The 17,192-nt window shown below is 35.1% G+C and overlaps 1 protein-coding gene across 1 annotated transcript in view; it reads right to left on the bottom strand.

Annotated features, from left to right (window-relative positions):
- LOC132377892 (contactin-4-like) overlaps positions 1–17,192 on the bottom strand; it is a 1,978,611-nt gene that overhangs the window by 879,771 nt on the left and 1,081,648 nt on the right. Inside the window, exon 6 of the mRNA XM_059944356.1 lies at positions 1,064–1,190. Coding sequence (XP_059800339.1) covers positions 1,064–1,190 — 127 coding nt within the window. The remainder of the gene's footprint in view (positions 1–1,063; positions 1,191–17,192) is intronic.

The following is a 17,192-nucleotide window of genomic DNA, read 5'->3' on the forward strand; positions in this document are numbered from 1 at the left end:
GTGGTCATGGGGTTCTGGAGATGAAGTTCTCAAGCAGGCGAGGGCACAAGAATCAGTATCAAAGACTAGAGATCAAGGGCTCAACAAGTGCAAAAGCTGGAGAAGTACAGGGATGATGAAAGACTGATTGAAGTGTTCAATGTAGGAACAAGTGACACAATCAAGAAGTTTGAACACAAAGAATAAGAATTTTAAATGCAATACATTGCAAAATGTCATACCAGTGTAGGTCAGCAAACATTGGGTTGAAGGATGAACAAACCTTTCATACTCATACAGATATGCAGTTACATGAAATAAAATTACATGATGTTAAAAGCTTTTCAGAAAGATTGATTTTAATGATACAGACAGATGGATTTCTTATGTTTGTCAAGAGAAGATTATACAATAAAACATTGTTTCTGACCATTTTTGGTGCTCAGATTGACATACTATTTTTGAAATAACATTCTAAAAAGGTTTAGTTGAAAATGAACCTCCATATCATACTATACTTTCCCTGTGTACATTTAAAAATTACCATTTAATACCTTCAAATCATTTTGATAACAACACATTACAACAGGTCAGTTGCAATCACTTATGCCAAAACAACTATTAAATTGTCTGATTTTTGTGAGACAGATAAATGATTTTTTCCAATGGGATCTATCAATATCTACTTGCATTTCAATGATACAAATGGTAATATTGCAATTTGCATGGCTGTTGTATTGGTTCCCTCTGTAATTCCAGTTTCAAATATAATATGCCACAACAAGTGAGAGAGGAAATACAATTAAGGTAAGATGCATATTGTGCAATGGCAAGTTAGTAAATAAAAAACCTATTCAATCCATTTTAATTAAAAAAAGTTAAATTAAATGCAAATATTGACTCTCTTCTTAGTCCTTGCGGAAGGACTACTTAATGATTGCCCAGTTTAATTTAACTCTTTCAGAGGCAAACTTGTATTCCAATCAAGTTCTTTACCTCCCTTTACAATATTTCAAAGAATGGTTAAAAGATGACTTTCAGCTTTACTTTTATTAAGATACCAATAAAGATGATGCCAGCAAACCTGTAATATGGTGTTGGATTCCCCTTTGCTTCGCAGTTTAAAGTGGCCTTCCTTTCTTCAGAGTCCACAGGAAACACAATGTCATGCGGCTCATGGATAAAAACTGGCCCATGCAGCTTGCCATTTTCTGTGTCAATAAAAAGAAAGAGTGGGTTAGTATAATAGTGTCATCAGTTATGGGAACTAACAGACACTAAAGTAATGAAAAACCACAAGCAAAAATCACACTTCATTTCCATTTATAAAATGAGAACACGTACTGCATGAGAAAGATTATCAATGTCATTTTTGTACTTCTGAACTCATGCTGTTTTTATTTCTTATCTTGAATTGAGGGAAAATAATGTCAATCTGTTAAAATCAGAATTTTAACTATTATGTTAATTCTGTATTAAACTTTTCTAAACCAGTACTTAATAAAGAAATAGGAAATGGATCATGTGTAGGTCATTTCTGCTACACCATTCATCAAGATTATGTTTTAACTTGTATAATTTTCCTGCACACTCACCACATCCCTCTTTGCTTTATTATCCTTACATCTGTCTTCGTTTTGAATTATCTCAATCTTTGAGGTAGGGAATTCCAAAGATATGCATCTTCTGAGTGAAAACATTTTCCCTCATTTCAATATGACATGGCCTTTCCTTTCACTTTATGCCTTGTTCCAGATAACCACTTAGAGAAATATCCACCCACCTCAGCTTACGAAGCCCTGTGAAAGTGTAAGTTTTCTTGAGATCTGTCCTCATTCTTCTAAATTTTAGAGAATACAATTCTAGTCTTCTTGCAACATCCATTTATTTTTATATATAGTTATTGCAACTTATAACCATTTTTTCATGTACTGTCACTGCAAAACAATACAGTTCACAACACGTGTCTGTGAAAGTAAACCTGGTTCTGTCTCTGATTGAGCTCTCCTCATAGTGCAGGTTTGTTGAATTAAGTTTGTCTTCTGCACAAGGACAATCATATCTACATTTAGGTAAATAAAAAGCGATTGAAACTTCCTAATTCAGGTTTCTCCAGGGCCACATACAATTTCAGTGAGATATCTGTACTCGGCGTCTCCTTTAATTAAGGCCGACATGCCACTTGCCTTCTGAATGAGTTACTGCCGGCATATTGGCTTTCAGGAATTTGCCTATAAGGATAACCAGGTGTTTTTGAACATGGACGCCTTCCAGTCTCTTACCACTTATACAATACTTTGCTTTTCTGTTTTGTCCCTACGTGTAAAACTAGATTTTTTTTCGACCTCATATGGCATCTCATATAGCTTAGCTGACATTGTCCAAAATCCTCTCTACTCAGAATCTTCCTCATCAGAAAATTTAGGATAATGACATTTGGTTCCCTCAGCCATGTTATTGATATAGATTGTGAAAAGCTGAGACACATGTACCTGTTCACTATTCATCCCAACCTATCAAACTGAGCAAGGTCTGTGTATTCCTATTCTTTGCTTCTGTATGAAAATCACTTCTCAGTCTATACCAGTATGTTTCATCCAACAAGACCTTGTTGTACAAACTCTCTGGGACTTTACTGAAAGCCTTCTAAAAATCTAATATGTCATATCCTCTTATCTGCGCAAATCATCAAAGAGCTTTAACAGACGCGTCAAACATGACTTTCCTTCCATACCTTTATGCTGGCTTTGCTAATCTTTCCATTCTTTTCAGGTGCTGTAATATTACATTCTTCATTATAAATTCTGCTGTCTTTCCTAGGGTCTTTTAAGAGACTCCTGGATAGGTACATGTAGCTTAAGAAAACAGAGGTCTATGTGTAACTCTAGGTAATTTCTAAAGTAAGCAGATGTTTGGCACAGCATTTTGGGCTGAAGGGCCTGTATTGTGCTGTAGGTTTTCTATGTTTCTATACTGGACCACTGGGCAACATGGTAGTGTAGTGGTTAGCAGGATGCTATTATAGCTTGGGGTGCTGGATCTTGAAGTTCAATTCCTGTGTAAGAAGTCTTTGTCTGTCCTCCCGGTGGAATGCGTAGGCTTTCTCTGGCTGCACTGGTTTCCTCCCACAGTCCAAAGATGTGCCCAGTAGCTCAATTGGTAATTGTGAATTGCCCAAGATTAAGTTATGGTTAAATGGGAAGGGCCTACTCCACATTGCATCTCCAAATAAAAATAAATACACAATAGGCTCAGAGAACACTGCTGCCTTGATTTCTTTGTCTATTTTCTATAATGGAAACAATTCTAGAATATATAGGATTTTAGATGATGATAACCAGAGCTCTCCCTATGATAAAACCACTTTTTTCAAAACACATAAGCAATTTATTACCAAAACACTATAAATGCTAACATTACCAACAACAATTTGAGTGAGATTTATAAGTATAGCACTCTGCAATTAAGAAGCACATAATAAAGTCAATATAAAAATTTAAAATACCTGAATGCTTTTGAATTACTGACTATTGTCCAATTAGCAGAGACAGTTCAACTAAACCACTCCAATCATTTCTAAAATGCTACCTCTACACAAACATGGATTAAATCACTCACAGCTGTACTAGCTGGTGTTTAATCAAACAGTAGTTATAAAGCAAGTCTACTTCTGATAATAATTAGTCCTCCCAAGTGTTATGAACTCTGTCAGCCTCACAAAAAATAAAACTTCAATTCAATTTGAAAAAAATGTTATTAATGTTGTAAATGCTTTTTGTGATATTACCTGATGTTTGTTTCTTAAAGCTTATATTTCAAATCCAGTTTTGATTTTTTTCTCACACATATTGTAGCATCTTTATAATTCATGTTCTTAGATTTAATTTTCATTTGCACAGTCTGCCTTTTTTTTGCACATTGGTTGTTTGTAAGTCTTTGTTCATGTACAGTTCTTCATAAATTTTATTGTATTTATTTTTTCTTGTAAATGCCAACAAGAAAATGAATCTCAAAGTAGCATATGGTAACATATACTTTGATAATAAACTTATTTAAACTTTGATTATAGAGAATTTTAAAACCCGTAAATACTGTCATCCACATACAAAACGTGATGTTAAAAAATACTTGCAATTGATGGCCATTTTAATTCCAATCCCCATTCCCATTCCAACATGTCAGTCCATGGTCTCCTCTTCTGCACCAATGAGGCTACTGTGAGGTTAGAGGAACAATACCTTGTATTCTGTCCAGGTAGTCTCCAACATGATGGCATGAACATTGATTTCTTAAACTTCCTGTAACTTTCCCCTCTTCCTTCTGTCCTTCTTGAATTCCCTACACTTAACTCTTACATCTTTTCTTCACCTGGCTATTACCACTCCCCCCCCCCCACCCCGGTACCACTCCTCTTTCCCTTTCTTTCATGCTCCACTTTCCTCTCCCATCAGATTCCTTCTTCTCCATTCCTTTACCTTTCCCTCCTATCACCTCCCAGCTTCTTACTTCTTCCCCCTCACCATCCTGGCTTCAGCTATCACCTTTTAACTTGTACTTCTTATTCTGGCATCCTTCCCCTTCCCAATGCCCGAAACATCAGCTGCTTATTCATTTGCATAAATTCCACCTGATCTACTGACTTTCTCCTGTCATGGTCCCTTCTGGCAATTGCCCACTGGGCTACTTTCCCCAAAAATTGGGACTCAATCATCTCGTTTAGTTTCCAATCATTCTCAGGCTCCACTAACTACAAACACCAACTATCCATCAGCAAATGCAGTATAAATACCCTGTGATCACAACAAGGAGCTGCCAGTTTGTTGGTTGACTTGTGTATGAGTAACCTTGTTCCATGGTTCTTAGGACTATTAGTTCTAGTCTAGCATCGTTCCTGAATTCTCTACTAAAACCAAGACTCTGGGTAAGGACTCCCTTGGCACCAATTCCACACTCGCTACAACTGTAACGCCTCCCAACTTGGCCTCCGTGCCTGTGTTCAGCACTTGAGTTTGTTCCACCGCCACGTCTTTGCAACACCTCCAGCATTTTGTGTGTGCTGCTCTTGCAATAGCCAGGTTGCATTTGACATTTTGTCCTTATATTTGGAATAATGAACATTGAGGCAATCAATTTGTATATTTGAAGAGGTATTTTGAAGAAATCATAACCTCTACTTGTGTTCCTTTCTATGACAAGGTTCAAAGTATGGTATCCTTAGGATAAAACAATATTATCTTTTGCTAAATTTATCCACAAGAACAACTATACGTTATGTTGAAATAATGTTAAAATCATCAATAAAGTTCATGTAACCTGTTTCTCTAACCAGATTATTTGACAGTTTTACCTCAACTATATACTTGATCATTTCTTTGCTGTGATTTGTGTTAAAGCTTAGTGGGAACCTTCCCTTCATTTCAGCAACTAATATTCATTCATTGAAAAATATGGAATAGAATTCACTCTAGTTTTGGAAAAAACAGCATTTGTACATGCAGTTTTATCTTTTTGCATTGAGCTGCTGTAGAATTAGAAAACCAATATTAAAAGTGGAAGGAAATATGCATTTGCAAGCAAATGACTTTAAGAACAAGAAATACTTTTGATTAGTAATTGAAGGTTATTATGACCTTAAATTATTTGTTCGATGAAAATATTCAAGCCAAATCTGTGCCATGTTTGATTTATATGGAGGATATCAGCAGAAATTCTTCTTAACATTTATTTACTTGAAAGAGATAGTAGTATCTATCATAATGGAGCGGAAAGTGCTATGTGTAATACAAAACATTCAGATGGCAGTGTTTTACTAGAAATTCAACTGAAGTTTGTATGTATTGCTTTACATGAAATTGAGATACAAACTCAGTAAAGCTACCAAGGCTGCCAAGAGACAATATCAGTCAAAACCAGCCATCAGTTATGGCAGAGCTTACATGCTATAATGGGCTATAATCAGGTAGTATCACTGATAACAGTGCCTCTCTTCACAGTAAGCTGAATACATTCTATGCACATTTTGAACAGAAGCTGATTGAAATGTTACCTCCCACTCCAGCAGCTCCAATGCACCTAAGCTCATAGTCACTATTGTGGACATAAGGTCAGTCTTCTAGATAATGAACCCATGGAAGGCAACTGGCCTGAATGGTATCCTTGGCCATATACTTAGCTCCCATGCAGATAAACTGGCAGGGATTTTTGCAGAGATTTTTAATCTCTCCCTGCTTCAATCTGACGTTCTCACTTGCTTTAAGAAAACCACTATCATCCAGGTACCCAAGACGAAAAAGGTAATGTGCCTTAATGATTACCACCCTGTGGTCTGACATCCACCATTATTTCTTTCTTTTCTTCAGTGATACAGCAGTCGGCCCTTTTGGCCCCTTGAGTCACACCACCCCAGCAATGCCTGACAAACCTAATTAATCCTAACCTAATCACGGGACAATTTACAATGATCAATTCACCTATGTGGTACATCTTCGGACTATGGGACTAAACTGAAGGAGCTGGAGAAAACCCATGAATTCCACAGAGAGTACGTATAGAAACTCCTCACTGAACAGTGCTGGAATTGAACTTCAAACTCCAGGACACCCCATGCTGTAATAGTGCTGCACTGACTGCCAGCTTACAGTGAAGTGCTTTGAGTAGCTGATCATAGCAAACACTAATGAAATACTCACAGGCACCATTGATTTAATGTTATTTGCCTGCTGCCAAAACAGTACTATGACAAGTGCTATCTCTCAGGCCCTACACTCATCTCTGGAACTTCTGAACAGTAATGATACTTATGTTAGACAATGATTTGTTGACAATAGTCCCTAAATAGTAACTCCAGTCAAACTCATCTCCAAACTCCTAAACCGAGGACACATCACCTCCCTTTACAATTGGATGCTTGACTTCCACATGAGCAGACTGAAATCAAAAAGGATAGACAGCAACACCTCCTCCATGATTATTCTCAGAACCAGCACCAACAAGACCAGATCCTCAGCCCCTTGGTCTACTTCCTGTACACTAATAATAACATGGCCAGATACTGCTCCAACTCCATCTACAAGTTTGCAGACAATGGACTGTATCACAAATTACAATGAGTTACAAGAAGGAGATAGAGAGCCCAGTGGCACAGTGTACTGACAAAACATTTCCCTCAATGTCATCAAAACAAGTGAGCTGGTATTGACTTCAAGAAGTGGATCAGTTCCTGTTTGCATCAGCGTTGCTGAGCTCGAGAGGATTGTGAGTTTCAACTTCTTAGGCATGAATGTCACTAACAGTCTGTGTTCTGGTCCAATCACTTTGACACCATGGTCAACAAAAGCTCACCGAGCTTCTACTTCCTCAATGGGCTAAAGGAAAGTTGGCATGTCCACTTAGACCTGACCAACTTTTATTGATGCACTATACAAGATATCCTATCTGTATGCATCGCAGCTTGGATATGGTAATTGCTCTGTCCATGACTGCAGGAAGCTGTGGGCACAGATCAGCATATCGTGGAAACTAGACTCCCTCCTTTGAACTTCATCTTCACTTCTCTCTGTCTTAATAAAGCAGTCAGCATAATCAAAGATCCTACCCATCCCAGACAGACTCTCTTCTCTCCTGTCCTATCAGACCTGAAAGTGCATATGACCAACTCAAGAATAGCTTCTGCCCCATTGTTATAAGACTGCTGAACATTTTCCTAGGATAATAAAATAGAGTCTTGATCAACAATCCACCTCAGTATGACCTCGCACCTTACTCTCTACCTGTACTGCACTTTCTCTCTAATGCAAGACTTCATTTGAGATTCTGTTACTGTTTTACTTTGTACTACCTCAAAGCACCATTGCAAGGAATTGACTTGAATGGACAATATGCAAGACAATTCTTTCACTCCACCTCTGTGCGTGTGACAATAATAAGCTAATTTATCAATTTACCAAGTTGCTGTCCAAATTATGGATAAAGAAGTGAGAGTGGTTAACTACACAATTTATTCTCAACCTAAAAAAAAATATCAGGACATATATGCATTTAACTGTTTAAGTTAGACATTATACATTTAAACAAAGAAGCAGAATATATAACATACACAGCTTTATGCTCTTATTTTCATTTGTTTTCTTTCACAACATAATTAAAAATGTATGGAATGATATTTTTGAAAGCGAGTATTGAAAGTCTTTCTAAGAATTATAGAAACTTTATTATACCTTCTTCAAAATCAATTACAGATATGACCTAACTTTGTGAAAACCTTTTTAAAATTAATTTAATTATCACAAATAATGAATAGGTTTGATCAAATGACACTGAAAAATAATCGCAAAGAAATTTGTCCCTTTCAAATATTTTGATCACCTCCAGTTAAATCAAACCTTCAAATGGCCTACAACATTCTATAGGAGTTCACATTGGACTCAAAAAGCGAAGATACTGTTTGTGTAATTCAATCTGCATAATCGTGTATTGGCATTAGTTTATTAAGGTATCAAGATACTGTGAAAAACTTGCTTGTATACTTTTCATACCAATCAAATCTGTGGGAGAATAAGGTAAATAAAACAATGCAGAATAAACTATAAAAGCTACCAAAAAAGTGTAGCACAAGCAAATAATAAATTGTAAGGTTTGTTTTTACCTTAAATACCATTGTCTCTTCTTAAATGAACATATGCATTTTTAGAGAGGTTTCTTGTAAATTATGCACATCTTTCCAAGCTGGCCTCTTCCCTTGTTTAAAAACTCTGTTATTCTGTCCGTTGGCACAAATACAGAAGCATAATTGTGTACATTGACAAGTTTTCAGCTTAGCTGTGATGACCACTGAATATCTTCTAGACAAAAAAGGGCTAGTGGGTTCAACTTTGACACCTGTACTGTTTGGGCAATGTCCATAGCAGATATCTTTTCATCAAAATTTTCAGAAACACAAATGTGGTATTTTCTGCTGACACTTCTGTGTGACATACCTGCACTTGTCATTTAAATATGGGAAAATGACACAGGGGCTTCTATCCCTGGTAGAAATGTTCCATGAAGAGGTTGATGAAAATATTTCCTATCATGAAAGATTAATATTGTAATTTTCTATCTAGTTATTATAGGTACTAGAATTATAACGTGAACACACACACACACACACACTACACAAGGTATAGAACTATAAAACAATTTCTAAGAAAATAATCTAAATTTGTATTAAGTTCAAATGTTTGAAACAATACTATTACAAGAAGACTCTGTAAAGCCATAGAAAACCCATCTGCGAATTTTTATTAGTTTGTGCCCATAATACCTTTGACATTTGCTGGTGCAAAATATCAGGGTAATAAAGTCACTAGATCTTGGAATCCCCAGACTAATGTCCCTTTGGTAAAGCTGTCTGAGTAAATCTTTTCCTGTTCTACTAGTTCATTCAAGTTAGTGGGAAAAATACTCCTCTGAGTCCACTCGGAATTTTTTGAGTCCACTCAGACTTGTACATCAGCCAACAATGACTACATTTGTTTTCTGGTTGACATAACTGAAGATTTAGTGTTAGGCAGTTTCAAAATGTCATCAAGAATCACTTCATTTAGGCTGCACATATCTTTGGCTACATCTAATCTTGATTAACCTTATAAGTCAGTAAATTTTTGAGACAAAGTGTTACCCTGATCTGTGAATGTCAGTGATTTCCTGATGATATTACCTTATTTAATTTCTCAGGTTCTTATTTCAATTATTTAAGACATTAATAATTTGTGAGCACTATTTTTATGGAAATAAATTCTGTTATGATTTAAAATATGCATTCTAGATTCAGTAGAAAGTTGTTTCCTCAAAAAATAGGAAGAAAAGATGAACAAAAGTCTTGATGAATATATAATGCTCTTTTAAAGACCTGCACAGTAAGTTATGTCACGACCTCAGTCAAGCAATAGTCAAAGAAAAATGTCCTTCAACTTGAAATCTTTAAAAAAAATCACAAGTTATGCTGTTATCTCAGAAAACACCTGACATCATTTGTGGGAGGAGAAATATCACAGCTGATGCTAATAAAAATTAACAATAACTATTGTCAAGATGAGATAGAAAATGTTAAAAGGAATAGAGTATGTTTGTTGTCCTTCATTAGTTAAAAAATTGAGTTCAAGAGCCAATAGATAATGTTATAGATCTATAAAACTCTAGATACATCGCACTTTGAGTATTGTGCTTGGTTTTAGTTACCTCATGAAAGGAAGGATGTGGAAGCTTTAGAGAAAATGCAGAAGAGATTTACCAGTATGCTGTCTGGATTAGCGAATTTGTCTTGTGAGGAATGGCTGAGCGAGCTAAGGCTTTTCTCTTTCGAATGTAAGAGGATGAGAGGCAACTTGATAGGAGTGTATAAGATTCTAAGGGACATAGATTGAATAGATAGCCAGTGCCCTTTTCCTAGGGCAATAATGGCTAATCCCAGAGGAAATCCTTTTAAGGTGAGTGGAGGAAGATTTAGGAGGATGTTGGAGATGGGCTTCCTTTTGCATAATGGAGGAAAGGGTTAGGTTGATTGTTAGGAGAAAGTTTGAACATTGGTACAACATCATGAGTGAAAGGACCCATACTGTACCACACCGTTCTATGATCTATGATAAAATTTACGGCACCAAAAATAATTTCTTGTATGCCCCGGATAATCTTATCACCGAAAGACACCAACATCCCTTATGACATCCTCTAAAATATGTCAGAATTTTTCCATTTCTGAATAGGTAAAAAAAAAATGAATGGAATATGTAGCTTTCTCATCAACAAAGCAGTTAAGCTTGTTTACTTTACTACTTCACACTGGTAATCACTTACATTTTTCACATTTTCTATAGCAGCTTTCAGTCAATTTGATTCTTTACATTTATGCTATTTCATACAACCATTTTATTTAGTTTCTTGATATTAAGTTCTATTTCCTCACCATTACAAGCAATAGGAGAATCACGAGTAGATTGATATGATGCAAAATTATATACTGTGTCTGAAGGATATCATTTTATGCTCTGCATGTTTTAGCTACAATTCACTAAAAATTATGTTCAATACCACAGTAATTAGATCAAATGATTGTTCACTGCAGTGTCAGCGTAATTGGAGTTTAATGAATAATTAAGTTCCTGTTACAAATTAAAGCAATGTATACTCATTTTAGTTATCCTCCAGTGCCATGGTTATAATTTACTGCTAATTGGTACTTTCACAAATTGGGCAAAAACTACTTTAATAGTTTCTCAACCCTGCACAAATAATTTTACAGAATTGAACACCTCTTACTTTATTCACGTAACAAATCATGAGAACCATTGATTCAAATACAATCAGGTATGTAAACTGCTTTTGGGGACATACATACTCATGTTTATGCCAGCAGTTGTACAGTCACTTATGTTTTCAGTTCAGAATTCATTTCACTACATTACAGAAGTTAAAAGATTGCTTATTTGAACTATGAAGCCAAATCAAAAACTGATAGTTACATACGTTGCATGATTTTGACATGAGAAAAGTTCTGACTTAATTTCCAATGAAGTGGATTTACACTGTTCAATTGGGCGGCTGGAATTTTAGAAAGGTTTCACAAACATAGTCAGAAGTTTGAAGTCTGGCGACAGGCACTTAATTTCACATGTTCTTAGAAGTACAAAATCACACACAGTGTATAACAATTCAAACCATAACTTCATGATGTGATGGGGAATTTCTTGTTGAAGTTAGACAGCAGAATGGACCACTAAATTCTGAATTTGCTGCAAAAATGTAATCTACAGTAATCTCATAAAACAAAGTGGAAAATTTGAAATACCTAGGAATAACAGTTCAGATATGATACATTTTAGCCAAAATTTTCTGTCTGCATGAAAGCATTTTTGAGACCTCAGAAAATGTTGCAGGATTATCTTTGGACCGAGATGGAAAGCAAACCATCAACAGTCCCAATTTCTTCACCTGATTATGCAAATATTAGGAAAGCACATAAACCACCTACTTTTACTATTTATAAACAAATATTTTCAATGTTCTCACCGTAAACAAAATCTACAAAAGGTCCTCATCTCTATGGCCAGCTATTGCTTCTCGAAAACTGCATAAGCCAATTGACATTTTTATTCACTCCCATAATTTGCTGTATTTCATAATCAAATCCATAGCTTAGAAATCTCAGGAAGGAAATTAAATTAAAAAATACTATCTTGACTCTTGGTAGAAACTACTGGCTATTTAACAACTGGGATTCAATGTTTACATTTTGATGCCTTATCATAAACAGCATGCAACAGGTCAAGGTCTTTAATTTATCTGACTAAATAGGAAGCCCATATGCAGCTTAATAAAAATAAAAATAGCTTTTTTTCACTTTGGTGCTTCATTCTGAGGTACTTCAATAATTTGACAGTCTTTTGTGGAATTACTAAAGAAATGTTTTCCGCTTTACATAAAAAAGTGTAGAAGCCACTCTACAATGCCCAATTTAGAAAGTGAAGTTGATCCTGAATCACAGGTGTAGAATTTTCAAAGTGTTAATTAGTAAGACAAGAAATATTTTACAAAGAAGCAGAAAAGAAGCAGCAGAGAGATTAACACAATAGAACAAGGAACTCAAGATGCAATTTCACTTAACAAATGCCTTTTCATCAAAATTAGATCTTATCATCTTTGTTGAAGTAAACATAATAGGTCAAATGTAGATTATTCATGAAGAAATAAACTATCTTTTAAGCATACATATAGGTGACCACAAAAACAATATGGCTAAAAATACAAAATAAATAGAAATAACCAGTGGAGAAACACTCCACTATCAACACATTATAGTGTGTTTTTTGTTTTATCCTTACACCACTGTTGAGAGTTGAAGTGGAAGTGAAACATTTTAAAAGTAAATGAAGTTTGTAGTAATGATATGTTCATAGTAACAAAAATATGCCAGTGGAAAGACTAAATTTTTATGGTAATCTGTAGTTAGCAGAAAAACTTCAGTATCCAGTTAATTTTATAATTCATCAGATCCGAAGTTGAATCGAAAGGTATTGAGGGACAGAAAAGAATACCTAACAATTGACCAAATAGTATGAGCAAAAAAGTCATTAAAAATTATTAGTGACTGCTTCAAATCTCTGACCTTATTGGTCAGGACTTCATGACACTGATAAATTCTAAGTGAAGATTATTAATTTATTTACAAGGGCACATGCATTTAGTTTTTGGCATGTAATATTCAAAATAACAACACCTTTTTTAGGAGACACTAACAAATCCGTATGGATAGGATTTGCTTTCATTCTCCCTATTATTATTATTTGCTGCATACACTTTTTTTTGAAGGAAAAACTGGAATGATAAGTAATGTTAGCAATATGAAAATGGCAATTGTTCATATATCTGTTTGTTCACTGCTTTAAAGGTATTTTATATGGATGTCACATTTAATTGCGGATAGAAAAGAGACTCCAACATCTTTACTTGATACCATAGTTTAGCAAAGATAGTGCTCTCCAAGTATATTTTATCCGTTTTGTACTCCATAAGTCTAATAGAGATATTGTATAAATGGGAACATTTGTGATCAGGATAAAGTTGGTTGGGTACTGATTAACTTAAGGAGCATTTCGGCGAAAAACCATTAAAAAGTCAGTGTTCATCATGTTAGCAACACAGTTTGAGGCATTAGATACTAGTTGTGATTCATCATAGGATCAACAAACATTTTAGAAGGAGCATATTAACATTCGATTTTTCAATTTGAAAAATATAGGGTGGATAAAAACATGAACAGGATCAATAAAATATAATAATTAATAGAATGTAGGTGGATTATTTTCTCTCCAAATTTTTTCCATAATTCAATATTCATTTTTAGAGTAAATGTCTCCATTCATGCTGAAGGATGAAGGTGATAAGCATCTGCAACAGCCCATATCTCCAAGTAGAGCTGCTGGCAGCCAAAGAGAATGCCTTGGCAGTTTCTAAAGCACATCTCTTAAATGGCTCCCTCTCCACTACTTGATACACACACACATACAACATCATTTCTGTTGAGAGAATAATATCCTGTAGGAATATATGTCCACTTACAACATGAAACTTAATGCAAAATGGATTTAACAATATGGAAAATGGTCATATAGATGGTTTTCTCAGAGCACAATTCTTCTGTAACATGGATTGTCTGTTGGGGGGGGGGGTATGAAGAAATGACATGAAGGATGAGTTGAGGCCAACATAGACCAGCCATTTTGATATTGAATATCAGAGCAGGCTTGAAAGGCCTAGTAATCTTCTCCTATTTTCTTGTGCTCAGTTTTCATTAACTCTGAATATTGGCTATTAGATGATAGAGCAAACACGCTGTCCCATTGACTTCAGGGTGATCCCCATCCAGCTCAAGTAACAGATGATGTGAACAGACATGGGAAACAATTCTCGGCTGTCTGCCTGGTCCAGCATATCCTAATCTTTAATATCTTTGCTAATGTTTCCAACTTAGAACAGTCAAATAATATTATAATATGAAAGAGGCAAGAGAATGAGAGAGAACATTTCTATGAATGCCATAAGGAAGAGTCTAATTGTTAATGCTATGATCTATGTTGTGTACGCTGTCTATTCCACTGAGATAATCTTGCAAACTCAAATTTAAAGTATACAATGCATATTAATAAGTCACTTGTTTTCAAACATACACCAATATAATTTGGTTAAATATGGGTCAAGTTAAAAAATTGTTGGCTGTAAATTAACAGAATATAAGTCAGTCCTTGTGCTATGTGCTAAATTTCTGATCACGGCTATGGGTCCATGTAATAGCTATAGTTGCCTTTGAATAAGTAAGTAGATACTTTCAGTTAATAAATCAAGAGAAAGAAATTCTGGCTGTATTCTGTACTTCTTTTGATTAATATGATCAGAATCATTTTTTTCCACACACAAAATCCAGAAATTGATACATTGGATTTAAGCACAAATTTAGCAAACATAGCTCCTGACTCCTGCACAACCATCAAATTACCACAAAAACAACTTCCTATCTCCAAGTGGAAGGTCATATTCATTTACATTGGACAATTTTTCAGTGTTCACAGACAACAGAGGAAGCAACTGCATTCAAACAGTTTTTTAAAAATATTTTACACAATGGCATGGTGGTAAATAAATTGGCTGGATGTTTCTGTGAACAAGCAATTCATCATTTCACAGATAAAAGTTTAAAAAATACTTTTATTTACTGGGGATTTTGGCCAATTGTGTTCGCTTTCGTGAAGTTTGTTGAATACGTTGCTTTCTAATGAAGGGCCTCCCTGGCCCTGTGAGCTGACCTGCTATTCATACCGCAGTTGTGCATTGTTAGCTGCTTGACATTTCTCATTATTCAAGTATAATCAATGGGAATATTGTAAAGCAACCAGTATATTTTCCTGACATATTTTGCATTCTATTTTGAGGTGTACTTTTTCACTTCACCCTCTCCCACTGTGCTCCACAACAAGTAAAATTGTTTGAAATACTTCTTTACTATCTTAAATATTTAATTTTGATTTGGACACATCTTCTGACCATCAGCTCTCTGTTCCAGTCTAAAGATATTTTTGCAGGGTGTCATCAAACAAGTTACACTGTACACTCCTCATCAACAAGTCTGTAAACCATTTTTCCTTTCCTTACAAAGAATTATTTATTGTGGCTTTGATAGATTGGCCATACCTTTTTTTTTGTGCGGCTAATTTAGTATGCAGGGATTTGGAGGAGATAATACAAAGAGCCAAAAGAAGAAAGAAATTCATCACAGCTTTCTATGCTGTTTCACTCCTATTCGCATATTTTGTTTATTTTGCTGAAAATAAGGCAGAAAAAAATGTAGCCTCTCAATATTTAGATAATATAGACAAGTTTGAGTTTATTGTTATTCAACAATACCCACGCAAGCAGCTGAACGAAACTTCATTCTTCTGGAGCCAAGGTGTAAAACACACCATATAAAATCACACACAGCACATGTAGTTGTGATCGAACAGATACAGTCACAAAATAATATAAGCACAGTTCTCTGAGCAGCATAGCCTAAAGATTGACAGATGGACATAAAGTGCAAGGTGCTTACTCGTTTAAGACAGTACAACATTACAGGTACTATTATAATAAAAAAGCAGCAGTATAAATATGTGAAACAACAGCAATAAAATATGAAAAGTGACCAGTGCAGGATGAGAGTGTGTCTGTGATGTGGGGAATGAAAGGAGTTTACAGGTGTGCTGGGTGGCAGCAGGGTTACAGGAAGACTACCAGCCTTGGGAAGAAGCTGTTATTCAGTGTAACAGTTCTGATTCTTATGGTGTGGTACCTTCTGCCTGATGGCGGGAGGTCAAAGAGACTGTGGAGAGGATGGGAGGGGTCTTTGATAATTCAAAGGGTACTGTATATGCAGCCCACTTATATATGACACCTAAATGATCAGACTACCACCCAAAGTTGATATTTGCTGATGAAGTTGATTCAGCATGTAATTTGATGTACCTGCGATTGATTTCAAAAGGTACAGGCTGTTATGTTTATGACCAATAAAAACTCAGGTGACAAGCTGTGGATCAAGATAACATAATTAATTTAGTTTTTCATTATTTGAAATAATATCTTCACTATACTTGATAATAATTAGTAGTTAAAAAACTATTATGATCTTTCCCTGTTAACATGCATTCTGCAAATGAATTTGGAAACAGTAGTGCAAAATGATTTGTTCTACCTTACCTTTTGTGGCTACTGATGCATTTATATAATAGTCATTTTTAAAAAAATCTGTTGATCCTTTATACTTAGTTAAAAGAACTGAATAACTCAATATTCTTATGGAATAAACAAATAAACGTATAAGGGTTTCAATCTGAAATGTTAGCAGTTTATTCCACTTTGTAGATGCTGTCTGACCTGCTGAGCTCCTCCAGCACTTTCCAGCATCTGCAGAATCTCTTGCATTTATTTATTGTTAAATTTGGTGTTGATACTCTTGTGATCCTAAGGATTGAACTGCAGAAATAATAAAAGTTAATTTAATGTGTTATAGATATAGAGTTAAAGCAAAGGATCTGAAAATAAAAGTACTTTATAAATATTCAGATCTGAATCAGGTTTATTATCATCAGCATTTGTCGTGAAATTGGTATCTTAGCAGCAGCAGTTCTATGCAATACATAATATAG

This window comes from Hypanus sabinus, chromosome 19 (genome assembly GCF_030144855.1).
Source record: "Hypanus sabinus isolate sHypSab1 chromosome 19, sHypSab1.hap1, whole genome shotgun sequence".
In the NCBI taxonomy this organism is placed as follows: domain Eukaryota; kingdom Metazoa; phylum Chordata; class Chondrichthyes; order Myliobatiformes; family Dasyatidae; genus Hypanus; species Hypanus sabinus.